Source organism: Puma concolor, chromosome B4, assembly GCF_028749965.1.
Source record: "Puma concolor isolate L17-30 chromosome B4, mPumCon1.1.hap2, whole genome shotgun sequence".
Taxonomy (NCBI): Eukaryota; Metazoa; Chordata; class Mammalia; order Carnivora; family Felidae; genus Puma; species Puma concolor.
This window is the reverse complement of record NC_141673.1, coordinates 87,647,417-87,674,418: the sequence shown is the minus strand read 5'-3', so window position 1 is coordinate 87,674,418 and position 27,002 is coordinate 87,647,417. Positions and strand designations below refer to the sequence as shown.

The window sequence follows — 27,002 nt, the reverse complement described above, 5'->3', positions numbered from 1 at the left end:
ATACCAAGATTGACTCACTTTGGAAATGTGACTGGCAAAGGAACTTAACACCTTGTCTACCTTTCTGTAATATAGAATACCTTCATAACATGCTGGAATATTAAATGTAAGAATGATTTTGAGATTATTTTATAAATCCTAAAGATATAAAAATGTAACAGTAACTAGTATTTACTGCAGTATAGTACACTGTGATCAGGGGGGGATTAAGAAGCTATAATACCTGTGTTGAATCCCAACTCTTTGCTACTTAGAAGCTGAGCGCCCATCTGTGTACCGATATTTCAGTTTCCTCATTTATACAGTGAGGATCCAGATACTTTAGAGCAGTGATTTTGTGCTCCCCAGGGGACATTTAGCATGTCTGCAGACATTTGGGTTTGACACAACTAGGGGGAGGGATGGGTTACCAGCATCTCATAAGCAAATGCTAGGGATGCTGTTAACCATCATACAATGCACAGCAGTCCAGAATCATCTATCCAGGAAATCACTATACCTTCCTCTCAATTTTGTTGTAAACTTAAAATTGCTCTAAAAAAATTATGTCTTTAAAAATAAAAGGGTAATCATATTCTTAAGATGACAGTAACAAAATCATGTCATATATTGTAACAAAGAGCATGCTGTTTGGAGGAACAAATGTAGAAAATGGAGTGAGATGATCAAATTTAGGAAATTTTATGAGGGGGGAAGAATTATTTGAAATATTGACTGAAATCTTTCAGAAATCACTAAAGAAATAATCCCAGAAACAGAAGCACACTAAGATAATTTTATTTGTTCAAGGGCTCATATTGCAAGCACTAAACCAAGCAAGCATGGGCTTTGATTCTGTGAGCCCAGATTCACATATTTAGCAGGATAAAAGCAAACTGTGATCCATGTATATGGATGAAAAACTAAAGGCTCACGGTCAATCACATTGTAGTTTTAAATTTCTATAGCTTAGAAGCCAGAAGTCACAGGTCTTTTAGGTCTTTCTGGATGTCCCACAAAGTATCGGCACTTTTCTTGAGCTGAGCCACCTCATCATCCTTCAGCTTCTGGTTGATAACACTGGTTAATCCCCTAGCGTTCAGGATGCATGGAAGGCTCAGGAAGACTTCATTCTCAATCCCATACATTCCCTGCCAGAACAAGAGAAATACAGACTAAGAAATGAAACCACAGATAAGAATGATCACAGATCCTATGTTCAAACAGAAAGAAATGTAGGAATTAAGATAAACACAAATTCATCCTTTAATTTTCAACACTTACAGGCCTATATTTTCTAAATACTTACATTTTGAATTTGATTTTATACAAAGAATATACAAAATAAAGGATAAAACTAGAAATTTCTAAGAAAGTAGTAAGTACTTTATTACATTTATTGACACATCCCTCTCTGCTTAGATATACTTTAATAAAATTTCATATATGTCTTCACATTAAATTGCACTGTAATATGTTTCTTAATGGGCTGCTTTTCATGAAATCCTAAATTTTTAAAAATTATTTAGTTCAGGAATTTCAGGTGATAGCTGACCAAGAATAAGTAATTGGAAGTAATTGGAAGCCATTTAATTCCAATAAGTTATTGAAAGCCACTCAGAGGCAAGATTTCTGCAACATCCAAGAGTTGCTGAAAAAATAGTACAATTTCCAAAATACTTTATCAGTTTCTATAAAGCAATCAATTTATTCACAGGGTTAATTTAACCATATAACTAACTGGATTATTTAATTACATCAAACAAGTTACTTTTATATATATTTTTAAACTTTTTTTAAAAAGTTTATTTATTTAATCTCTACACCCAACGTGGGGTTCCAACTCACAATCCCAAGATCAAGAGTCACATGCTCTCCCAACTGAGCCAGCCAGGTGCTCCTATTTTTTAAACTTTTAATTCCAAAATTTTTGTATATACAGGGTACTTGGGTGGCTCAGTCAGTTAAGCATCTGATTCTTGATTTTGGCTCGAGGTCATGATCTCACAGTTTGTGAGTTTGAAACTTGTGTTGGGCTCTGTGCTGGTGGCATGGAGCCTGCTTGGGGTTCTCCCTCCTCTTTCTGCCCCTCCTCCACTCACTCTCTCTCTCTCAAAATAAATAAATAAACATTAAAAAAATAAATAAAAACACATTTTTGAACATACATCAAAATAGAGATAAACAAATTCCAAACATGCACTCCAAGTCTGAATGGAGTTATCAAATTTTTGCCATACTTATTTTAAATTTTGCTATAGTATTTAAAAAAACCACAAACACCTAATACCACATTTTACCACTAAATACTTCTATATCTTTCTCTTTTGCATATTTCTTTTAATCTATTGCATTTTCCTCTTATGTTTTCACCCCTGCCACCAACTTGTGGAAAATGATTCAGTTAAGTCACACAATGTTTTAATACAATCTTAATTTTATTGAAAAATAATCATTTTCTACTGAGGTATATCATAGCTTTTAAACTGAACTAAATTTGCTAAGGTGTCAGATACTGCAAAGGCAATCTATAGATTAATATGTCAACTTGAGCTATTATACATTTTGAGAATGTGTCAAAAAAGATTCACAGTTAATATTTAATAACAAGGGGAAAAAAAGAGAAATTTCCATAAAACTTTTGAGATTCAGAAAAAATCAGAGACTATCTTGTCCTTCTTTAAATAAATCTATTCATAGAATATAATACTAAAAATTATACTATATTTGTTACAGTTTCTCTTACCTTCACCATTGTTGACACTGGATGAATCCTGGATAGATTTTTCAACATGGATTCAATGAGATCAGCCACACTTAATCCAATAGCCCAGTTGGTGTATCCTTTTAGCTTGATGACTTCATAGGCACTAAGGAAAGACAGAATCATAAAGAGATCATTGAAATCAGACTTAATAATTACTGAAACTGGACTCTGGATTTGGCTTCTGCTCTGTCTCTTATTAACTGTGCAATCTTCAGTAAACCTTTCTTATCTCAGTGTCTTCTTCTATAAAATGAAGATAACAATGGTATCTATTTTACAAGTTTGTTAAATGACTTAACATACATGTAAAAATGTTTAAAGTTATAAACACTACCTAGAAGGCTCTTATATGAATGTTTCGATAAATTTAAACAGCTTATTATATGCATGAATATTTACAAAGTCACAGTGGTAAAAATATTTTTTCCAACAAGTTTTCATATTCATAAACATAAATATTCCCAAAGTTATTAAGGAAATCAGGAAACAATGAAAATAAAAGGACCTTCATATTCCAACGACAAAATATACCTTGATTTTGAGGTCCCACTTACTGTCACCTAGAATACTATGACTAACTAAGGTAACAGCACAGTGAAGACAATACCTTGCTTGGCAATTTTCTGAGCTTAAAATTTACACCTTGAAACCCACAACGGCTCTGGTCATGGTGTAGCAGGAGTAACCAAGATTAGAATTTAGGAAACTGGCATTTAATGCAATCACTGGCTAGGAGACCTTGTGCAAGTTATATTACCAGGGTGAGTCCCAGTTTTCTCATTTGTAAAATAAAGGGATTACGTTAACTGAAATGCTAAGTTTTAAATAATCTTTTCACAGTTTTAAATAATCTTTTCCTCCAAAAAAAAAAAAATCATTACATTTAAACTAAGCAAAACAATTCCATGTTTGAGAAAGCCTTGTAAGCAATTCTCTGCAAATAATAACAGCCAGCATTTATTAAATGCTCACCAGTGTTATGTATGTGTTTGTGACTCAATTTTTATAATAATTCTATTACCATATGACTTTACAGGGGACAAAACTGAGATTTAACTTCAAAGTTAAATGGCTTCTGCAAGACTGTAGTTAGTGCCAGTGTCGTGATTTGAATCCAAGCCCATAATCTTTTACTCTATTCCAGAATGAAACCTTATTTTATAAGCATGAAGGTCACAGAAGGGAAGATGGTTAGTTTAAAAAAAAAAAAAAAAGAGAGAGAGAGAGAGAGATAAAAGAGGGAGACCTCTTTAGTTAAGTGTGGAATGGTAAATACAGCACAGCTTTCATACTTTTAGCAATCAATCAGAAAGCATTCATTTTAGGCAATGACAAGACAGTGTCCAGGTTCTAGGTTAAGTCAACGTTATTTATCGATAAGAGACAATTGGGAAGCCTTTCTCCCTTCTCACTTGTTAATTCCACATTTTGCTCCTGTTCCCTATATAACAGAATTTCTCCAGAAAAATATTTGCTTTCCCTAGGGGGACTTATATGGCAGCTTAATTTTATCTGAATAAAGATGAAACTAACCATTTTAAATCAACCCCTTTCTACTTACCTTTCAACCACCATCTTATGCACTTCCTTCCAATTTTCACTGTCATTGTCTGTTCCCATTTCCGGGTTCAGTTCCTGCAGAGAAACGCCTGCCACATTCACTCCACTCCAAACAGCCACTGGAGAAAAAGGATAAACATTTCATAGATTTCTGACACTATTTTAAAACCTATTTTCTTCTCTTAGCTCAGATTTCACCTCAGAGGCAAGTTAGTGAATTCCCCCTGAAACTGCTCCCAAGACAACTGGCCCAGTAAACTTTCCCCCAAAGGCAGACATGTGTTTTCAAACAGCCACACATTTGACATTTTAACTTTCAACCATTTTGGTGCAACACAGAATTATTGTGTCATTACTTACAGAGAATATGAAACTCCTTGCCTCCCTCTAGGTTTGTGAAATCACAATGGGTTTCAGTTCAGGACTACCCTAAACTTTAGATTTGAGAAATTGTTAACTTCCTACTTATTTTTCTTACATAATAAACCTCTTTCTTGTGGAGCAAAGTTTAAAAAAAATCCTATGATAAGGTCCAAATATACTCTAATTATCTCTTTTCATGTCCCAACTTTAGTCCATCCCTTGAACGAAACTCCATGTAACCACAGTGAATTTTTCTGGTCCTAACTGGATCAAATAGTTCCAGGAATGCCTCCAGAGGCACAGCAAAGGTCTATCAGTGACTGACTACATCTTTTGGAGGGCTTGATGCGTAAGAACACCCTTACCTGTGCCAGCCTTACCTTTACCCAGCCAAAAGTATATATTATATTAAAGAGGTAGATGTACAAAAATGAATGAGGACGTGTTCTGTGCTGTCGACAAGCTCAGAATTTACTGGGAGAAGCAGGTAAAGGAAAGTAAAGCAATGGGATGAGCTATCATGGAAGTATGGAGAAAGGATAATAAAACATAAGAGTCTGCTTTAATTTAAGGGTAAAGGGTGTCAGAAAGGGCTGCAAAGGGATGCCTGGGTGGCTGTTGGTTAAGCATACAACTTTGGCTCATCTCATGGTTCGTGAGTTCGAGCCCCACATCTGGCTCTCTGCTGTCAGTGTAGAGCCCACTTCGGATCGTCTGTCCCCCTCTCTCTCTGCCCCTCCCCTGCTCAAAAATAAACATTAAAAAAAGGGGGCTACAAAAAATAAGCATTTGAAGAGGAGCTTGAGAAATAAGTATGGTTCCTCAGGGACCTTTGGAGGAGAGCACTGTAAACTCAGGAAATATGAGCAAAAGCATGGGTGAAGTCTAGTATGGCTAAAACTAGCTATGAAGGGCAAAGCTACCCATGCCCAAACAAGACTCCCTTTTAAGTCCACCACTTCTGTGAACTCAGGCTAATTCTTGGGAAAACTAAGGTACTCTCATGGCTTTTGATGAAACTATGAAATCTACATAATCAATGTCAGGGTTGTACACAATACAGGTCCAATGTGGAAATAGAAAAAAAAAAAGCGTTTCAGAAAAAATGACAGTGATGAGTGAATAGAAGACTGGATAGGAGTCAGAAGACATGATTCTACTTTTGGATATGCCACTAACTGCTGAAGGATCTTTAATAAGCCACTACTCCTGCTTTGCCTTATCTTCTTCATTATGATGCAAGCCTTAAACTGTAGGACACATACTATCACTTCTAGATGTGTGGTTCTAATAACCACACAGTATAATAACTAGCATTGATTGAATTTTCACTGTACACTAGAGAGTTTTTTATATAGGCTGTAAATTCAAGCAAATCCTTGGATATTAGGAATTCTCAAATGAAGTGGTACAAGGTGCCTGAATAGTAATTAGCATGATTATATAAAAAAGCACAAACACAACAGTCACAAGTCCAAATTCTTACACCAAAGCAAATGCTTAACTAAAATCACATTATACTCGCACTAAATTCAAAAGAAAATTTATACCTTAACCTTTTAGGGAGAAAATAGTTCCTTGCATATGGGACAGATATGAATGTAGTAAAATAAAGACGATCATCAGTATTAAAGTATTGTGGACAATTACAGTTTTACACCATTAGCCTACACAATGTATTTTAGTTTAATAGGCTTAAAAGTTATAAGATAAAATCAGAATTGTTCATAAGTGTTTTTACATCAAATTGTTTGGAATAGAAATATCAATTCATTTAAAAATGTTTTAAGTTTATTTTTAAATTTTATTTTAATATTTTTTAAATTTTTAATTAAAAATTTTTTTAAAGTTTATTTATTTTGAGAGAGACAGAGAAAGTGAGCAGGGGAGGAGGGGCAGAGAGGCAGAGAGAGAGAGAGAGAGAGAGCAGGCTCTGCACTGTCAGCACAGAGTCTAATGTGGGGCTCAAACTCACGGACCGTGAGATCATGACCTGAGCTGAACCAAGAGTCGGACACTCAACCAACTGAGCCACCCAGGCACCCCTATTTTTAAATTTTAGATATATGTGTGTATATACACGTATACATACGTATATATGTGTATATGCATATATACATATGTGTATATGTGTATATGCATATATACATATGTGTATATGTGTATACGTATATATGTGTATATGCCATATACATATATACATCGATACGTGTGTGTATACACACACACACACACATATATATACATATATATATATATATATATATATATATATATATATATATGGTAGGCACCACACCCAGAGTGGAGCTCAATGCAGGGCTTGAACTCAGCCTGAGATCAAGAGTTGGATGGTCTTCCGACTGAACCAGCCCTATTTATTTAATATTTCTGTATCCCATGGAACAGAATTATTAACTTAAATGAAAGGAGAAATATTAACTTAAAGAAATGTTTTTTTTAACTGTTTCAAAAAAAGCATTATAAAAGAATTGGAGTGCAATATAACTTTAATGTCGGTCTTTTTATAATGATTAATTTATGTCCAACAATTCTTTTTAAATTCCTAAAAACATATTTGAGATATTTACCAAATGATCTTTTCCTACTTAAATGACAGTTATTAATGACTTATTAAAAATCAGATTTTGGGGCGCCTGGGTGGCGCAGTCGGTTAAGCGTCCGACTTCAGCCAGGTCACGATCTCGCGGTCCGTGGGTTCGAGCCCCGCGTCAGGCTCTGGGCTGATGGCTCAGAGCCTGGAGCCTGTTTCAGATTCTGTGTCTCCCTCTCTCTCTGCCCCTCCCCCGTTCATGCTCTGTCTCTCTCTGTCCCAAAAATAAATAAACGTTGAAAAAAAAAAAATCAGATTTCATTTTTTTTCCTCATTTCCTTTTTTTCAAGTAGGCTCCATGCCTATTGTGGAGCTTGAACTCACGACCTCAGGGTCAAGATCAAGAGTTGGATGCTCTACCGACAAAGTCAATCAGGTGCCCCCAAATCAGGTTTAATTTAAAGCAAGATTTATTTTACACTATAGAATAGTACACTGGTTATGTAAAAGCTTTTGTTACCCATTTATTCCCCCTTCAATAAAAATAATGGATATAACACCTCTGTCCACTGAAAGGACGTAGAAGCAGAGACATACCAGGATCATGAGCAAACCTAGGAGATCTTGGTTTCTAAACACCATTCCTCTTCGAAGGAAACACGGCACATGCAGGGAGCAGGGAGGTATAGCACCAATAAGTATAACACCAATATGGTGCACTTTACTGTCCCAGACACAAAGAAGTGCTCAAAAAATGCTGGGATATGTCAAAAAGACACAGGAGCCAGTTTGAAGAGCCTGTTACTTGCCTAATCTGGGACAATTTCTGCATTACGATGACAGCAAGAGAACATTTGTGGAATAAAATAAAAAAATATGAGTTCACATTTATATAAGTAAATGAATACATACTGGGGAAGATAAAGCTCTCTTTTACAGTAGAACATAATAAATAGAGAAGGAATGATTGAATATTGTGTCTGACAATTATAGTAACAATTTATTTAATAAAGAATTATCAACGAATATTAAACTTAGCAGGCAAAAAACTGATGAGGAATGTATACATATTTACCTAGCCACTATCAAAATATTCTCCCACAAATTACTTATTTGTAACATGAAGTATGTGAAAATAATAGAAAAACTAAACTGAAAAACAAAAAATTCAAAATGGCAAGAATAATACCATAAGTACACATAAGATTATTATGGATTTTTTCTTTACCACTTGAGTCGCCATGTTCTCCCAAAATCCATCCATGGCAGCTGCTGGGATGAATGCCAAGTTTTTCAGCCATAAGATAACGAAATCTAGCAGAATCCAGATTACACCCGCTTCCAATCACACGGTGTTTGGGCAGTCCACTTAGCTTCCAGGTAACATATGTAAGAATATCCACTAAAAGGTTTAAAAAAATATGTGACTAAATCAAAACTGATTTCAACTGCTACATCAATTATGGGGAGGAGCTTCCTCCTCCCCAACTTTTCCAGCCTTCAACTGAGATGCGGCCAGAAAGATGTGAACACTGACTTTACAGAGTTGGGGGATAATGGAGGTAAGAGAGAACCAGATCGTCCCATAAATTTCTTCCGATTGTAATGTTCCATGACAGTAATAAATGTCATCGTAACCCAAAAACCATGGGTTACTAAATTACTAAGACACACTACTACACATTTTCCTGGGCACAAAATACTAATCAGTAAGCAATTGTGATAATACAAGGGATTTACATTTGGTAGTATTTAATGAAAGGACGTCTAGGATAGAACTTCTATCCTGATGTGGCACAGCCCTGAGACTTCGTAGAGTAAAACTTTCTGGTCTAGACAGGATCACAGCACTTACAGGCTAAGCTGTCAAAAGGATAAAATGTGCACACAAGGAAGGCAAGAGGTTAATCTTGCAATCTCCACCTCCACACATATATAGACCTTGGTTATGATATTTTAAGGTCATTTTGGATGGGATATTATAAACTCTTCCTTGGCAACTTTGATTGGGTGGGAGTAACTCTCTGGAGAGTTAAGACTTTGAAGCTATACCTGGAAAGTTGTATAACCAGTTAATAATGTCTGCGTTAGGCACAGGATACAGCAACTTCCTGAGTGCCAGCTATCTGCTACTCCTGTTCCAAGCCTATCTGCCACTATGTACTTGCAACAAGTTTCATATATAAGAGTGAGCTATTTAGTAACCCCCATCCAGGATTGCTGACAATAATACTAATAGAATCTCTATCCTTGCTGATTCCCAAGTCTCAATATTCCCCAAGCCATAAGGATTCCCCTGGTTCTTATTCACAATCTTTCTCAACGTGAAGTGTCAGAAACCATTGGTTTTATCATTTTATCAATGTATCTACTATGCTCACCAATAAACAGTATGTTTGGTGGCAAATTATAGACACAAGTGTGAAACAGAGAGTGGCTTCTGACTATTGAGATGAAATAATGCAATTCTTTCTAACCAGAAGTTTTAGTTCTCTCTAACCAGAAATTTTAATGTTTATTTTGCAAATGTTGATTTAACGAAAAAAGCAAGTAACATTTGGCATCAGCATGTATTTGTCCATCAAGATAGTCTATTTCTATCTTTAAAATTAGACTGACTAATGGCTTTTAAGCTACTCTCAAATTCAATGCCACTAGAACACACTTTTTGGCCAGCAGAAGGTCAAATATGCTAAAATGTTTCTTACAAATAGAAGCCACCTTTCAATGTTTCATTACAAATCCCAGGATAATCTTCCTAGAAAATTTAAAAAGCTTCTAGACTCTGCAACAAACTCTGATGAAAGAAACAGATGCAACTGTTTTATACAGAACTCTTCTCACAGTTTTAAACATTTGGCCTCGGACTCTGCCATTTGTTTTGAAAACACTAGTCTTTTGTGGTCAATAACAGAAGACACAAGTATTACTTCAAGAATTGATTCTGCTAGTCAAATACTAGAACATATTTTTTTAAGCCAAAAAAACAAAATAAAACAAAACCCCAAAACATTTAACTTAACAGGAATGAACCTGAAGACATCACTGTAATAAAATACCTGGATTGGAGACCACAATTATGATACAATCAGGACTGTACTTGACTATCTGAGGAATAATGAATTTGAAGACGTTAACATTCCTCTGCACCAGGTTGAGCCGGCTCTCCCCCTCCTGCTGGCGGACTCCTGCGGTTACCACCACAATCTTAGAATTGGCAGTCACAGAGTAATCTTGAAGAAGAGGAGGAAAAAGAGAAGGTACTTTAAATACAACTCTGCATCAAAATACATCATATATGAGATACTCTAGAAACTGAACATACAGAAGCTTCTAGAACTTATGTAAGAATTATGTATGCAAGAATTCAATATTATAAGGATTTGAAGTCCGATGCTCAAGAGAAATGACTTCTTCCTCTTTGAGCTACGTAGAAGCAATCCAACTGGTTCGGAGAACGGACCGGGGAAATAAAGAAGGCCTTAAATTATGTTTCTGGCTAACAAATTCAAAATGCTGTTGACTTTAGAGAATATTAGATTGCTAGTAATTTGATAAAACAGGAACAGTGAGTCCAAAGTTCAACAGGCAGCCCTCCAACAAAAAAAGGGACTTAAGGACACTTCTAGGTTTGTAATGTTAATCCAATCTATGAAGGGGAAGGAAGGCAGAGAAACTAATTTGTCGTTGGCTGGAAACTAATTTCTAATACTCAATATTTTGAGGAAGCCTATTCACTTGTAGCAGCTGTGTTTCTCTGGAGAATGTTTTCTTCCTCAAGGAAGTGTGCCACACTTCCCAAAATGTAGACATTTTGACCTGATTGTGATCATTAGATTCAATAGCTATGGTTGAGTCACATCATAAACTGTATTGCTATGTGACTTTTGATGATTATTAATATTTTTATCAGTTTCCTCTTACAACAAGAAGGTAGTAAGATCTATCTCTCATAGGCTGGTTGGGAAAATGAGGTAAAATGTGATATTCAAAAAATTCACAGTACCCAGACACTAGTAATTCAATGAAGAGCAGCTATTAGTAATAGAAATTATTTTGAGGCCCACATTTCTTCTTTAGATACTGCTATGGTGGCAATATCACTGCATACATGTGTTAACCCAGAACAGGGACAGAATATTAATTTTATTTTGCTTCTTCAAAGCACTCCAATTACTCTGAGCACATATTTTTGGGGGTCTAAAACATTCTTGTTCTCAGATACACATAAACAAGCATTATGATACAATTTCCTAAAATGTTATGCATCAGATGTGTGGAAATCATGTGGGAAGAATTCATAGAGGTAATACTTGCGTTTGTCCTTGAGGATGAATTGAACTGAGAAGGAAAGAAAAACCACCAACGCTAGATTCAGCAGGATAGAAGAGTAATTTTATATTAGAGTAAGGGCATCTATTATTAGATCACTTTGGGCATGAAATGCAACTACCTTTATCTGCCACAATTTTAGGTGTCTGAAGAAATAAGCTCCCATGTTGCAGATCCATCATTTCTCCTTTGAGTTTATCTTCCAAAACATCCACAAGGGCAAGTTCATCAGCCAGAGACTAGAAACACAAGAACAGGCGTTATAACCCTAAGCCATTTGAGGGCACCTCAGCAGAGGCGCAACAGGGACCTTTTAAATGGCTAAGTACCAAGTGTCTAAAAACCCTGAGAATTCTACCATGGAGTTAGGTGTGCTCTTTAAACTGCATGAAAAAGTCTTGAATTATGATTATTAAGACTTAAAACATTGATTTTTCTAAATTTTACCTTCTAGTACTCAACTAGGATTCAATTACCATGATACAAATCACTTTAAGAATATGTAGACAAAGATTCCTCATGAAACCAACAGTTAAACAGTAGTCTTAGAATATACAAGACTTCCCATTAATGAGGGGTGGTGAAGATTCACCCAGACCCAGAAACAACCCTGGGCAGTGTCCATCCCTAAAGTCACCTCCAGTTTGGAGGGTTTTTCAGAGGAAAAATTTGGTTCAAACCATCAATAATTTGAGCATAGAGTAGAATTTGAAGCCCTGGTTGGAGCCTGAACTCCCCAGGTTGTCTTGAACTGACCTGTCATGATGGGGAAAGGAAGAGGCATCCTATGGATGGGAGGGTCCAGGAGGAGCAGATTCTCCTGTGATCAACCCAAACTTCCCCACTCTCTAAGCTCTCTTGTTTTCTATTCCAATTGTCATCCTCTGCTACTCATTCAAAATAAAAGTCTAAGTCAACAAATATACTATCTAATCTTGATCCAGTGTCATAATTTTATATTCCATAAAACGTTTTATATGTAACATGTTTTATGTTTACATGTTCTCTATATCTTTACATGAAGAATGGGAGAAAACAAAGCCTTGGGTTATCCTTTTATCAATCACGTATGATATTTACTTTAGTAAGAACTTGATCTCTTCTTGGAAATGTAAGGAGGGGGGAGGTTGTTAGTCTAGATGTATCCAAACAACCTTTCAGCTTTCAAATTTGTGAAACCTTTGTAAAAAGTAGTTATCCCTCCCACCAAAATTAACTAGAGTCCTTGCCTTTACTGTCTTCAGGGCTGTTAGCAAAAGAATTAGCTTAATATGATATATCAAGACTGAAGCCCACTTAAAAATGCAGATACTGCTTCTAAGGATAGTGTCATCAAATATACAGGAGAGGGGTGTTGATAGTGAAAAGGGTAGGTAATTGGGTTCAGAAAGCACTTTGAAGGGAAAGGTAGAGTAGTCCAGGGTGGAACTCAGGAAGTCTGGAGGGCTGGCCAGCAGAGGGAGAAACCAGTAAGAAAACTTGACCTCCTTTAGTTTACCAGTCAAAGCAGGTCCTGCTCCCTGTAGAAGCCAACAAATGAGCACCGTGCAGTCTCTAGAATCCCAGTGGCTTGCTAGCCTCAAGAAGTGAGTTATAATAGGCTTGCTTGTGAGGGTTTCTAAGACTTGAACCTCCCAATGTGTTAATTCCAAGCAACAGATTGACTTGCAAATTTATGAAGTAACCATTTTGTGAATTGGGGATTACTGAGTAACTATATTCTCATTTCCACATCTATCGAATACTGGCATTGATTGGTAGCAAGTTTTATTTAAAAATAGGTTTTGATACTTTTTAAATGGTTTTGTTCCTCTGCAGCCTCTGACAAGATCCACAAACCCTCATTTGTGTTTTTTAAACCTTAAATCAATACATTATAAGTTAATAATAGCCATAATATTCTGTCAAAGTACTAAGCACTCGGAATATCACTTTTATTTTAGTAACACCACATGTGTGCTGCTAAAGTCAGCATGGCAAAACAATTTCGGGCTTAAGTGGAAAAGGATGTCACAGGATCTCAGATCCTGTCTTTTGTTTCAACCAGTGGGTGTAGAGAACAGGCTGAGAAGCTCATCCTCAGCTGGCAAGGAAGGAAGAGATGCAACACTTGAAAAAAATAATCGTAGCACTGAATTTAGCTGCATCTGCAGGACTGAATATCCTCCGAGTGTGGGGGCAGGCAAAACAGAAGATATGTGACTAAGTACCGACACTTGTTGGACTGAAATAAATCTCCTTCTGTGTTCATACACAGGTTTCCCCCGCTATCATAAAGTAGAATGTTCTATCAACACTTTTGTAAGCAGAAACGCCATAAAACAGAAGCAATTACCATTAACTTATATGGGAAAATTTTGAGAATTCTCAAATCCCAAAATAGCCTCTCTTAGGCTTTTATGATACCTCAGGACACATTTTGCTCAGATGCACAGAATTCAATTGAGGTACAGGATAGATGCTCAGTTCAAAGCTGAGCAGCTTGAAGCTGAGATGCTGAGTGGGTGTGGTTCCCAGAGAAGGAGCTTGGTGGGGCCACTCACTGCTTGGGGTGTGTGCTGCCTCTGTAACAAAATAAACTCTGACTGCTTTTTGCTTTTTTACCTTTTTGAGGTAAAAGGGTTTCCCTCTTGGGATTTCGTTTGGTTAGCGAAAACAGCTACTAATGGAGGTCTTTCAGTAAAAGCAAAATGGCGGAACAGGAGCTTTCAAAAAGCAGGGAATAACCTGTAATATAAAGCCTATGAATTCACTTAAGCTGTTAACATATTTAAAATAGTTTGAAATAGCAAGGCTTAATTGCGAAAGCAGTAATCTTATTAAAGGAACAGGTCAGGTAGAAGGCAAGAACATCACTGATGAATCTGACCCTTTGTTTAACATACAACAAAAATACCTTTTAATCTAAAGTCCTGTGTGGACCAGAGGTGGCCATATTTGCCTCTTGACCTTCTTAGCCAATAAATTACTTGCCATCAATGCCTTGGTATTTGATGGTTGCATTTTTACATTCAAGTGCTTAATCTGCATGAAATTTTGTGGGAGGAAAAGGTATAACTTTTTCCAAATAATGAACTAAATGGACAAGCACCATTTATTCAGTAATTCGTGGAATGCCACTTATATTATATTAGTAAATACTGCTTGGGCCTTTTTCTGGGCTTTCAGTCTATGTTATTCATCAGTCTAATACAAGTACCAAATTTTAATGATGTCCTTTTTTTTTTTTTTTTTAACGTTTATTTATTTTTGAGACAGAGACAAAGCATGAATGGGGGAGGGTCAGAGAGAGGGAGACACAGAATCTGAAACAGGCTCCAGGCTCTGAGCTGTCAGCACAGAGCCAGACGCAGGGCTCGAACTCACGGAGTGCGAGATCATGACCTGAGCCGAAGTCGGCCGCTTAACCGACTGAGCCACCCAGGCGCCCCAATGATGTCCTACTTTTAAGTCAAGTCCTGTTCTCTTAAAACTACTTCACAATAGGCCTGTAATTGCATTGCTCCTAGGAGACTTCTCAGGCCATAGCTGTACCACCAGCACACGGCTAGATGACTGTAAGTGAGGATAGATACTCCACGGCAGCTCAACACTGAGGCTAAGGGTTTATGATAACCTTGCATGGAATGAAAGTTCTGCAAGACCCTGACAACATGATACAGTTAATATTCACAGCCTCCCCTTGGCAGCTAACATGGAGAGCCTGTGATTGGCAGTAGGGCAGGAGTTCTATTTGGCAATAGAAGCCATGGAAAAGGAAAAGCTACGATCAAAACTTGACAAAATGTAAGTGATTACTAGGAATAGCAGAAACATTTATTTTTGTGTAATACATACTTATTACTAAATGTGCCAGACATTATTCTACTAATCAGGAACACAGTAATGAACAAATTCAGCAAAGTCGCTTCTCTCATGGAATATCTCAGGGAACAGGAAGTAAGCAAATAATTTGAGATGATTTCTAACAGAGGGTGAAGTTCTATAAAGACCATAAGGCAGGGATGCTTGGGTGGCTCTTTCAGCTCAGGTCATGATCTCACAGTGAGATCCAGCCTCACTCCACGATGGTGGGAAGCCTGCTCTGAATTCTCTCTGCCCCTCCCCTGTTCAAGCTTGCAGGCGCTCTCATGTTTCTCTCTCTCTCTCTCTCTCTCAAAATAAATAAAACAAATAAAAACATTTAAAAAAGACCATAAGGAAGGGTGATGATAAAGTTTCTGCGAAGAGGGGGGCACCTGGGTGGCTCAGTCAGTTAAGTGTCCAACTTCAGCTCACGTCATGATCTCACAGCTTGTGGGTTCGAGCCCACGCCAGGCTCTGTGCTGACAACTCAGAGCCTAGAGCCTGCTTCAGATTCTGTGTCTCCCTTTTTCTCTGTCCATCACCCATGTACACTCTGTCTCTCAAAAATAAACAAATGTTAAAAAAAATTTACTGCAGTTGATGAATTAGGATCATTATTTAAAAATAAATGAATAAAATAAAGTTTCTGGGAAGGAAGTTAACTTGATATTGGATAGTCAGGGACTGCCTACCTACAAAGGCATATCAAAAAGGAAGAAGTCAACATTGATGGTCTAGGGTAGAACATTCCAGCTGACAGAAAATGGAAGGAAAAGGTTTTTTTTCTCTCTCTCTCTCTTTTTTAATGTTCATTTATTTTTGAGAGAGAGAGTGGGGAAAGGGCAGAGAAAGAGGGAGACACAGAGAGAGGGAGACACAGGATCCAAAGCAGGCTCTAGGCTCTGAGCGCCAGCATAGATAGAGCCCAATGTGGGGCTCAAACTCACAAACTATGAGATCACAACCTATGCAGAAGTCGGACATCTAACCAACTGAGCCACCCAGGCACTCCTGGAAAAGGGTTTTTTTTAGAAATGAGCATGGTATTTTGGAGAAAGATGACAGATGGTAAATGATAAACTCAGAGATGGGAAAAGTGTTGCTAACACTGTGTGAATGGTACCCCCTGGAGGTGTGTGTGCTCTCCACCAACTTGCTCTGTGAAGTTTCAGATTTTGAGAACTGTATCCTGTGTCCTGTGAAGCTACTGGAAACTTCAAGTACAGGAGCTACAATTTTTATCAAAGCTTACTACATTTAATATAAAGGCAATGAAGATGGGGAAAGTGAGCAAAAGAAGCAAAAAATAACTTGAGTTTTTGGTGGTAATGGGACACTGTACTAGGGAGCCTCAGTTGCCTTCTCAGGCCTAGCAAAGGTGTGGGCCTCCTCACCTCTCTATCTCTGATGCCGCAGCTTGGCTCACTTCCTGGGGAGAAAGCAATGCGTATTCTCTGTAAAGCACACCAGTCCAGTGATGGACTCAAAACCGGATCAGGAACTTACTATCTCTGTGTGATCTTAACCAAGTGGCTTACCTTTCTAGTTTGTTTCTTTCCAACTGTAATACAGAGATGGCAATACCCCACCAGCTTTTGAGGAGTAAATGAAGTCATATATGAACCCCCGACAGAGTAGGCACCGTTCTTTTCATCTATTAAATTAGTGGCACTTATAATCCTTACCAACTATGAATCCTAATTCTGAAGCACTTTAATCCTCACCCACTAAAATAAGATTTAAACATTTTTAATTAGTAAAATGGTCTCTGAATAAAGGCAGCCACTCCTTCGTAGCATTGAAATTAGAAGACTCCTACTGTGTTAGCAGCTGGGGCTGTTCTCCCAAGCACTAGAACTGGGCCAAAGTGTTACATAACTGCAAACAGTCACAAGCTATTGACTGAAGGGGATTTTAAGTTTGCAATGAAAACCAGAGGTACTTTTCATGGAATGACGGCTCAGATGCTGTTTCCCAAAAGGTCCAAATTTTGCGATCAGCAGGAGGAAAGAAAAATCTTTAGCTCGTATTTTACTAACACCTTTATGTTCTTAACTGCCTACATACTAGCACAGAATAAAAAGAAACTGGAGGCGCTATGGTCAAGGGTCCAGAGCCCGCGTTCAAAATACATCTCTACTGGGGCAACTTGCGTTCTCTCAGGCGGTGCACCATGTGACTCTGATCTCCGTGTCGAGGGTTCCAGCCCCACGTTGAGGGTAGAGTTTACTTAAATTAAAAAACAAAACACAAACACACCTCTACCCTTCGGCTCTGTGACAGCGGGCAGGCTGCTTGATCTCTTTATACCTCAGCTGCCTCATCTGAAAACAGGATATGAACACCTCCCATTCTGAGGCTGTTGTTTAAAATGAGGGGTTTTATGAAAGTACTTTCAATATGGTTACATATTCGATAAATGTTTTAAAAGACATGTAAGCTGGAATATTTTTCATTTTAACTGGCATGAACAGTGAGCACTAAACTGTGATTGCTTCAATTCCCTGCAATTTGGGAAGCAGCCATCCTAATAACAGGCACCAAGTCAATACTACCTAGAAAAGTGTAAAAGCAGAAAACCTTCATTGGTGTGTACTACATATTTTAGTTGTTTTCTTTGATAATGTATTCAATTGTTCCTTGAGAATTTAAGCTTTGCAACAGAAACATACTTGGCTAGGATTGTTCGGGCAGCCTTCAGATATAACACAAAGGGACAGTGCACTCTACTGAAGGCAAAGCAGCATTTTTTAGGGAGGGCAGGGTTCCTACATTTAAGGCAGCCTTCAGAAAGCTCAAGGAATCAATCCAGTGAGGTGAATAAGAAAAGGCCGCTTTCCTCAAAAGTCCTTGGAGACTAAAAAAAGCAATGGCCTGACCTACCTGGAGTATATATACGGGAAGCCAGATGTCTATGGAAGTATATAGGGAAAAGTCTTCAGGGGTGGAAGGTGCTAACAGTATGACATCAGTGTTAAATCTCCTGATGCCGATAACCGTATTGATTATGCGAGAATTTATGTCCTATTAGGAAATGTACTCTGAAGGACTTAGAAGGTTATTTCTATAACCTCACCAAGTCCTGTGCAGATTATTTATTAATTATGTAGGGTAAAGGGACCTCTGCAATGGAGAAATCTTGTACTCATCACTTCAAACCAGGGCATCTTGGGCACTACCAGTAATAAGACTAGCTGATTGTCACGTGCTGATGTGTGTGATGCCCCAAGAAGATGACGTCAGCAAATGATAACCCCAAAATTTAACCTGAACCTAATTACAAGGAAACATCAGACCAACATAAACTGATGGGCATTCTACAAAACTGACTTGCACTCTACAAAATTGTCAGTGATAAGACAGACAAAGAAAGCTGAGTAACAGTTCCAAACTAAAGAAGAGTGAAGAGACATGTCAAGTATATAAAATATATGATTTGGGATTGGGGTGAAAACAACCGTAAGAAGCTATAAAACAGTTGGGAGAATTTTAACTCCAAATACTATGCAGTAGATAACAGTATTGTATCAATGTTAACATCCCTGAGTATAGTAATTCTATGGTGGTCACATAAGGAAAGCATTCTCAGTAAATGCATGTTCATGTATTTAAAGGTGAAGTGTCATAAGGTCTGTAACTTATTTAAAATTGTTCAGGAAAAAAAAAATCTTTTAAAAGATACAATAAAACCATGAAGTGCCTAAAGAGACTGTATACACAAGCTGAAATTATCATGCATGGTGTTCTTGAAATGTACCTTTCCCAGAATGCTGATGGCACATGCCATACCAACTTGTCCAACACCCACTACAGTGATCTTATTGTTTGGGACGGCTGCCTCTTCTTTTGCCACTGGTGCAATCAGTTTTTCCTTAAGACTTGCCATTGTGCCCTGTAAGAAAAGAATCAAAACATTATACATACACCCACATGTGAAACCCAGATGAGAATAATCCATACAATGTTATTGTTGCAATTCTGAACTATGGCATGGTTGAAAACTACCCTAATGACATTCTCCAACACAAAATCTATTTAAAGAACCATGTAGCCTGCTTAATAGAGAATTTCATTAAAACAAAAATTTCCATGAAGCCATAAGAATTTGGGTCCTTCTCTTCAGCCTGTGATTCTGTGCTAGTATTTAACAAGTTGCAACAATTTTGTCTTGTGGCTGTTCATTTATTGGCTGAAAGACATGAATATTTACATTTAGATTAGCCTACTTGTTTCCATTCCCCTCATAAAGAATTTATATGTAACTATGTAAACTGAATTAGGGTCCCATATTAACCCATATGTAAGCTTGGTCTAAAAGAATTAATGGCCAGTCATGAATATAATTCCTACTGCTAATGGTTATTATCACTCTTTGAAGATAGGGAATGGTTCTTCTACTTTAAGTCTCACTTAAAACCTGTTACAGTGTACTGGACATCCATACGGTGATAGGAAAAGGGTGATGAATGTTTACGTAAAATCTTCAGAAATATTACTCTAAATTCTGCTTAGTGCACCTTGGAAGCTAACTGGAAGGCAGGTACACGCTTAATACATTTTCCTTCCAGGGAGTCACATTAGGAGAATATCAGCCTTTGAATTGTAATTTTGTTCCAGTCATTAAAAAAAAGAAAGAAAAAGAAAGGAAAATCTGTTGGAAAACTCCATCTGGTAACACCAAATTGATCTGTGACGTCAGATAATCAGGGGCATTTTCTGGATAACTAAAATGGCAAAAGTTACTGAAATAAACTTCAGTAATTGTTTGCCAATTCTGTGGCAACTTAGGACACAAAATATTCTGCCCTGACTTCTTAAAGAGACAGAGTACAGGTCTCAACAAAGCCCTTTCTTCAGTGCAGCAATCACTTATAATAGTAACCCATTATTAGTTTAGTTTTCTCTTTACTTTTTATGCTAGATTGTCAGGTCCACTGTACCTATTTAACTATTTCAAACCGTGCCCTGCTTTCCAGTCTCCTTTTTTGTTTCACATCTGCAGTGGACTAAGGAACAACACCTCATTTAGTAACTGTATATGTTAAGTAATTGAGTTGGTAAGGCTCTAAGTTGGTATAAAGTACTTGAATTTGGGGGCGCCTGGGTGGCGCAGTCGGTTAAGCGTCCGACTTCAGCCAGGTCACGATCTCGCGGTCCGGGAGTTCGAGCCCCGCGTCAGGCTCTGGGCTGATGGCTCAGAGCCTGGAGCCTGTTTCCGATTCTGTGTCTCCCTCTCTCTCTGCCCCTCCCCCGTTCATGCTCTGTCTCTCTCTGTCCCAAAAATAAAAATAAAAACGTTGGAAAAAAAAAATAAAGTACTTGAATTTGGAAGACAACTATGTGACAACTATTTTGTTCTATAGCTATTTTTCCTGCCCAAAATATTGTACCCCATCTGTAGGAACTACATTTAGTGATTATTTTGCAGAGTACATCTGCAGTTTTCTCACCGGTGCTAAAGAAAAAATAGCCAACCTAGTACAATTGTCTCCACAAATGGATGGTCTTACAAAGAAATCCACACACGTCCTGCATTTTGAGCAGAATCTGATGAATACCACATCTTTTCTTGTTGAACACAGACACAAAATACTCATGTTTTCTCCATTACATCTAGCTGGTTTAAGATCCTTGTATATAGAATCCAGTAAGGGTGGAAAGGAAAAACCTTTGCTATATACAGATTAGTTGTTCAGACAAACCTTCTAAATTAATTCTGGAAACTTCAGAAACTACAGTTTAGAGACTGAAGCCAGTACATATTTTCTTTCAGATCTTGCTGGAGAAAAGTGCTTTAAAATTTTTTCCTTAATAGGAGTTATAAGAAATTAGAAGAAAATGTTCTCTATTATATATGCAGGTCTGTGCTAAGATCTGAGTGGTGGCTGCAAGGAAAAAGAATGATAAACAGGGTTGGGGTGCCTGGGTGGCTCAGTGGGTTAAGCCTGGGACTTCAGCTCAGGCCATGATCTCGTGGGCTTGTGGGTTCAGCCCCACGTGGGGCTCTGGAGCCTGGAGCCTGCTTCAGATTCTGTCTCCCTCTCTCTCTGCTCCTCCCCTGCTCATGCTCTCTCTCTCTCAAAAATAAATAAACATTAAAAATTTTTAAATAATAATAAAAAACAGAATGGTAAAGGGTAACAGTCGCTGACTCTTCGTCCTTTCCATCCCAACCTCGGGTCCAGCGCCTCCGCTGGTGGACATCCTTCCCACCCCTACCTCCTCCCGGCGCATATAAATCATTAGAAATGAGCCAATGAACCACAGCTTTAGGTTCAGGTAAAAAGGTCCTTTTTGGAGGCCACCCCTCCATTTTGGCCGGTTAAAAAGCCATGTTTTGTCATATAATTCCTCCACTAGACAAGTCCCAGCCCGCCCGCTCGCCCCCGCCAGCTCTCCCGGGGCCCTAATTGCAGCTTGCGTCGCTCGCCGCCCACAGGCCACCTCTTCCTCCCCGCGCGGGCCCCCGGAGAGCAGCAGGTCACAAGGGAAGGCGGCAAACACAGATCTCCCAGGAGGTCTCTAGGGAAAATTCCAGCCCTTCCTTACTCTCAACACCCAAAGCTGGCCAAGTAAACAAAGCACCCGAAGCATGAAGAAAGGAGGCCAGAAGAAGAGAATAGGCCTGCATCGCCAAGAAGGCCTGGATCTGTGGCCGGGTGAAAACTGGAGCGCAGGGCCAATCCTTCACCCCCGTCCCCGCAAAAACAGGGGCATTTGTCCATTACCGTGCTGGTGGATTCCAATACCCAGGCTGGAGATCAGCCAGCCCTCACTGTTGTCGGGTTCCCTCTCCCGCCCCTAGTTCCTCAAGCACGTGTCCGGGCTCCGGCCAGCAGCAGGCACTGGGGGTGATGCGGCCGCCATAAACCGGTCAAGGGCAAGCTGCAAATGCAACAAGTCTCTGCCCTGATACAGCGCAGGCTGGAGGCGAGCTCTGCGGCGGTGAGGACAAGGCCTGGGGCTCTGGCAGCCCCTTCGCTCTGCCTTCCCGTTCCCCAGCGAAGGGCACGGCCTGCCGCCCGCGCCCTGGGGTTGAGCAAGGCCCAGGCCGGATGCTCAGGGCGAAAGGCCCCAGAAAGCGGCAGTCCTTCTTGGTCCTTCTCCCTAGTGTCGCTACGCAAGGACTCCCCTGCACGCCCCACCCGGTGTCCCTGAGCGAGGACTCGGGGTCCTGGGCTGAAACCTACCAGAGAGAAACGGCTGTAAGGGTCGCGTGAAGAAGACACCGTCAGAGGCAAGCGTCTCCTCCGGCCCAGGATCTGCAAGGAGAGAGGAGGAGGCGGGGCCCACACGCCCCACAGCCTCTTAGCTTCCTCTATTGTGATTGGAAACCCGATCGCCGCCTACCCCTCCCCTCGGCTCGCTCAATCCCCTTCAAGGACAAGGGCTCCAGTGTGCTCACGCTCTCTCCCTCCCCACGTGAGGAGGTCACCTTCCGATGGCAAGGGCGGCCTCTGCTCTTTGCAGCCTCACAGTTTTACGGACTCTTCAACACAGAAGCCCCGTTATTCCTGCAACTTGCCCATCTTTGGCTGTTCTGGACTCTCATGCTCTCGTTTGGATGCATTTAGTGCAAATAGAAATAAACTTTAGAGGACTGCCGTTCTTAGCCAAGATGTTGGTGGCACGTGGAATAATATTGGTGCTTCTGAATGTTTTTTAAAAATAAAACTGAAAAAAAGAAAAGAGAGAGAGAAAGAAAGGCTGCATTTTCAATTTTCAGCTTTCTTGGTGATGAAGTTCATTTGCTACAACAATGACTACCCCCCACCCCCACCCCCACCCCTCATCCCCAAGCCCCCAGTCTTAATTCAGGAAATATCCTTCCATTTCCTACTAGTTGGCTGACAAGATCTGTAAGGCCTGGTGCCTGCCTTCTGAAGTTCCTCTAGAAATGTACATCCTCTCAAGGGCAGCTTTGCCCTCAAGGAAAGATAATGGGGTACCATGCTTTTTCTCTGTTAGTCCCTGAGCAACTGCCAAGGCGAGTGTTATTATTCATCTCTGTGTCTTTAACACCCAGCCCAGTGCCTAGTACAATACAGTGTTGGTGAAATAATGAATAAGCAGTTGAAGGCATCCTGAAGATTTGTCTTCAGTTGTGTGTGTGTGTGTGTGTGTTTTAAAATGCTTTCAGGTTTAGCAAACACCCTGTACGTGAAGGGAAGTTTTTTTGTGTTTGTTTTTATGTAAATGATCATGAATCCAATTACTGCTTGCATTTCATTTTGTGCCAGGCATTGAAGGTACAAAGATGAATGTAACACCACGCCCCCCTGAGATGCTCCAGTTCAAAGGAGACAAGTAGGCAAATTCTTTCAATTAGACTACAATGTGATTGGTTAAAGTACAATAAAAAAGTCAAAGACAGAGGCCACTAACAAAGGGGTCTGTCTAGATGAACTGAAAAATCTCCAACTTTTCAGGTCAAACTTGGGTAATGAAGGAGAAGAAGAGTTTGGTGGATAATCTCAAAAGTATTCCATTCACCTTGAATCCAAGTTTGAAGCAAGACTTGAAAATCATCCTAGAAAGACTTCTTTCTCACCTACTTTCTGAAACAATCTACATGTCCTGTAGACTTCTAAATATCTCCCTATTTTGTCTCCTTCTTGCCATCTCTATTACTGTGTGTGTCTTTGGGTGGAGGGAAAGGGGGACAGAAAAAATAAGAAGAGGTCTCTATTTCTTTCCTCTAGCCTCATCTTCATACCCTCACAATCAGTCATTTAATCTGATTGATCAAAGTGAGTTCACCAGTATGCAACTCTGGATAACCAGGACAGCACGTAGTACCAGTCTTAAAGATTTTTGAGAATTATATAGCTAGATAACTTATTTTTAAAGTATGAAGTGTGAGGGACGCCTGGGTGACTCAGTGAGTTAAGTGTCTGACTTTGCCTCAGGTCATGATCTCGTGGTTCATAGGTTCCAGCCTCAGGTCTGGCTCTGTGCTGACAGCTCAGAGCCTGGAGCCTGCTTCAGATTCTGTGTCTCCATCTCTGTCTCTCTGCCCCTCTCTTACTTGTGCTCTGACTCTGTCTCTCTCTCTCTCTCTCTCTTAAAAATAAACATTAAAAAAAAAGTGTGAATTGTGAAAGACAATTTTATACATGCAATGATTCAAACAATATATTCCCTTAATGGGGTTCAGGACATGCTACCCCAAAATGTGGCACCTTGACATACTGAATATCTATCTTAAGCTGAAGAAGTGTGAGATAACAGCAAAAGTAGAAGGTCACTCTGACCTCCATCCACTCTTGCCCCTACCCTACTCCAGAAATCAGGAGATAAATCTCCCACGTGAAAGGTACCCACCCTCCCTGTGCCAGGAGAGAGACATTCTTATCACCAGAAACAGAGATTTTGGACCCAGAAATCTGGTTAAACAATTCTGTTAAACTAACCTTTATCTTCCTAGTTATTTCTTCCCTATCTACTACCCCTTAAACCTCAAATCTCTTTGTCTTGTGAAATTCTTCACAAATTTATTGTTTCTTTGTCTGAAAGATATAAAAGCTTCCTGCCCTGATTACTTCTTACCATCTTCATTCTTTTGTGAAGGCTCCCATGTATGTGTAAAAAAAAATAATAAAATTTGCATGTTTCTGTCCTGTCAATCTGTCTCTTATCAGTTAACTTTTCCATCCTAGCCAGAGACCCTACCAGGGTCAAGGAAAACTTTCTCCTTCCCTACACCCCATATGATTCCATTCTTTAAGAAATCATTGAGAAGCTATATCCCAAACTCACTGAAAAATAAGCAGAATTAGGAATCCAAGAAAGGGGGAAGTTAAGGCATAAAGTGTAGGCAGTATGGTATAATAAGAAAAATATTCGGTCTTCATCTGGTTCCCAGGACAGAACTCCTAAAACCCCTATGATTTCTTAAATGGTAGGAGTATCTTTTATTCATAACAAGACCTTTACAGCATACCTGAGTTTATGGTAATTGGTGATTTAACATGGGGTCCCTACTAGCATCAGGCTGAGGCTGTTCTCCAGAAAGTCCAGGTAATTAGAGGGGGGCAATTTTCAGCTCATGCACCAACCTCTGGAATGGAGATTGAAGACTAAATCTATTAAAAAAAAAAAAAAAAACAAAAACCAAAAACCTCTTGGACAAGATTTTATCAGATTCTGAGTTAGTAAACATGCTGAGAGGGTGGTGCACCCTAGTTCCATGGAAATAGAAACTCCTGCTTTGGACTCCTTCCTGGCCTTACTTATGGATCTCTTCATCTGGCTGTTCATCTTGTATCTGTTACAATATCTTTAATAATAAAATGATAATCTTGTATGTAAGTGTTTCTCTGAAGTCTGTGAGCTGCTCTGGCGAAATTAATCCAACCCAAGGAAGGGGTCATGGGAACCTGTGACTTATAGCCAGTCAGTCAGAAGCACAGGTGACACCTGGACATGTGATTGGTATCTGAAGTAGGAGGGGGAGGACAATCTTGTGACACTGAACCCTTACTTAACCTGTGGAATGTGATGCTATTTCTACATAGACAGTGTCAGGAATGAGTTAAGTTTGTAGGACACCTGGTCAACGTCTGTTGAGAACTGGAGATTGCTTGGTGTTGTGGGTAACAGAGGCAGTGAATGCTAAGCTAGTTCATTTAGAGATAAAACTAAATAGTTCCGGGGCGCCTGGGTGGCGCAGTCGGTTAAGCGTCCGACTTCAGCCAGGTCACGATCTCGCGGTCCGTGAGTTCGAGCCCCGCATCAGGCTCTGGGCTGATGGCTCAGAGCCTGGAGCCTGTTTCCGATTCTGTGTCTCCCTCTCTCTCTGCTCCTCCCCCGTTCATGCTCTGTTTCTCTCTGTCCCAAAAATAAATAAACGTTGAAAAAAAAAATTAAAAAAAAAAAAAAACTAAATAGTTCCCAGAAATTTGGTTATAATACTGAATGCAAAAGTCAAAAACCCATCCAAAGAGAAGATTATTTTTTTCAAAAAATATTTATTGAGACATATGTGACAGGCACTGTTTCAGAGATCAAGATGGGCAAGATGCCCTCAAATGGTGAGTATATATCATGTTAATAAACAAGTTTGTAAAAATGGTAGAATACAGATTGTAAACATAATAATATACAATTGCACTGTCTGTGCTTCTCCTACTTGTGGGCCTTTGTGAACAATATTGTTTAAAATTTTTTTAATTTATTTATTTTTGAGAGAGAGAGAGAGAAGGAGAGAGAGAGAGAGAGACAGAGAGAAAGAGAGAGACCGAACATTAGTGGGGGAGGGGCAGAGAGAGAGGGAGGCACAGAATCTGAAGCAGGCTCCATGCTGTCAGCACAGAGTCTGATGTGACGCTGGAACTCACAAACCTTGAGATCATGACCCGAGCTGAAGTTGGATGCTTAACTGACTAAGCTACCCAGACCCCCCTGTGAACGATATTCATGAACCATGATGAAGCCTACTCTATGGGGTAGTGCTTTGTTTCTATAGTAAATTACCCCAAACTGCTGGTCTTTTCTTTCTTTCTTTCTTTCTTTCTTTCTTTCTTTCTTTCTTTCTTTCTTTCTTTCTTTCTTTCTTTCATCTTATGCCTTAAAAATATTATCTCCTGTTGTCAGATTATC

At 39.2% G+C, this 27,002-nt stretch overlaps 1 protein-coding gene across 1 annotated transcript; it reads right to left on the bottom strand.

Annotated features, from left to right (window-relative positions):
* Positions 1 to 761: 761 nt before the first annotated feature.
* Positions 762 to 22,747, bottom strand: LDHB (lactate dehydrogenase B). The gene is made up of 8 exons (XM_025930340.2): positions 22,592 to 22,747; positions 19,159 to 19,293; positions 11,677 to 11,794; positions 10,283 to 10,456; positions 8,452 to 8,625; positions 4,308 to 4,425; positions 2,726 to 2,849; positions 762 to 1,130 (listed from the first exon to the last, which is right to left on the bottom strand). The coding sequence occupies exons 2-8, from the start codon at positions 19,285 to 19,287 to the stop codon at positions 963 to 965; spliced, it is 1,005 nt and encodes a 334-aa protein (XP_025786125.1). The 5' UTR covers positions 19,288 to 19,293; positions 22,592 to 22,747; the 3' UTR covers positions 762 to 962.
* Between the last annotated feature and the right edge of the window lie 4,255 nt (positions 22,748 to 27,002).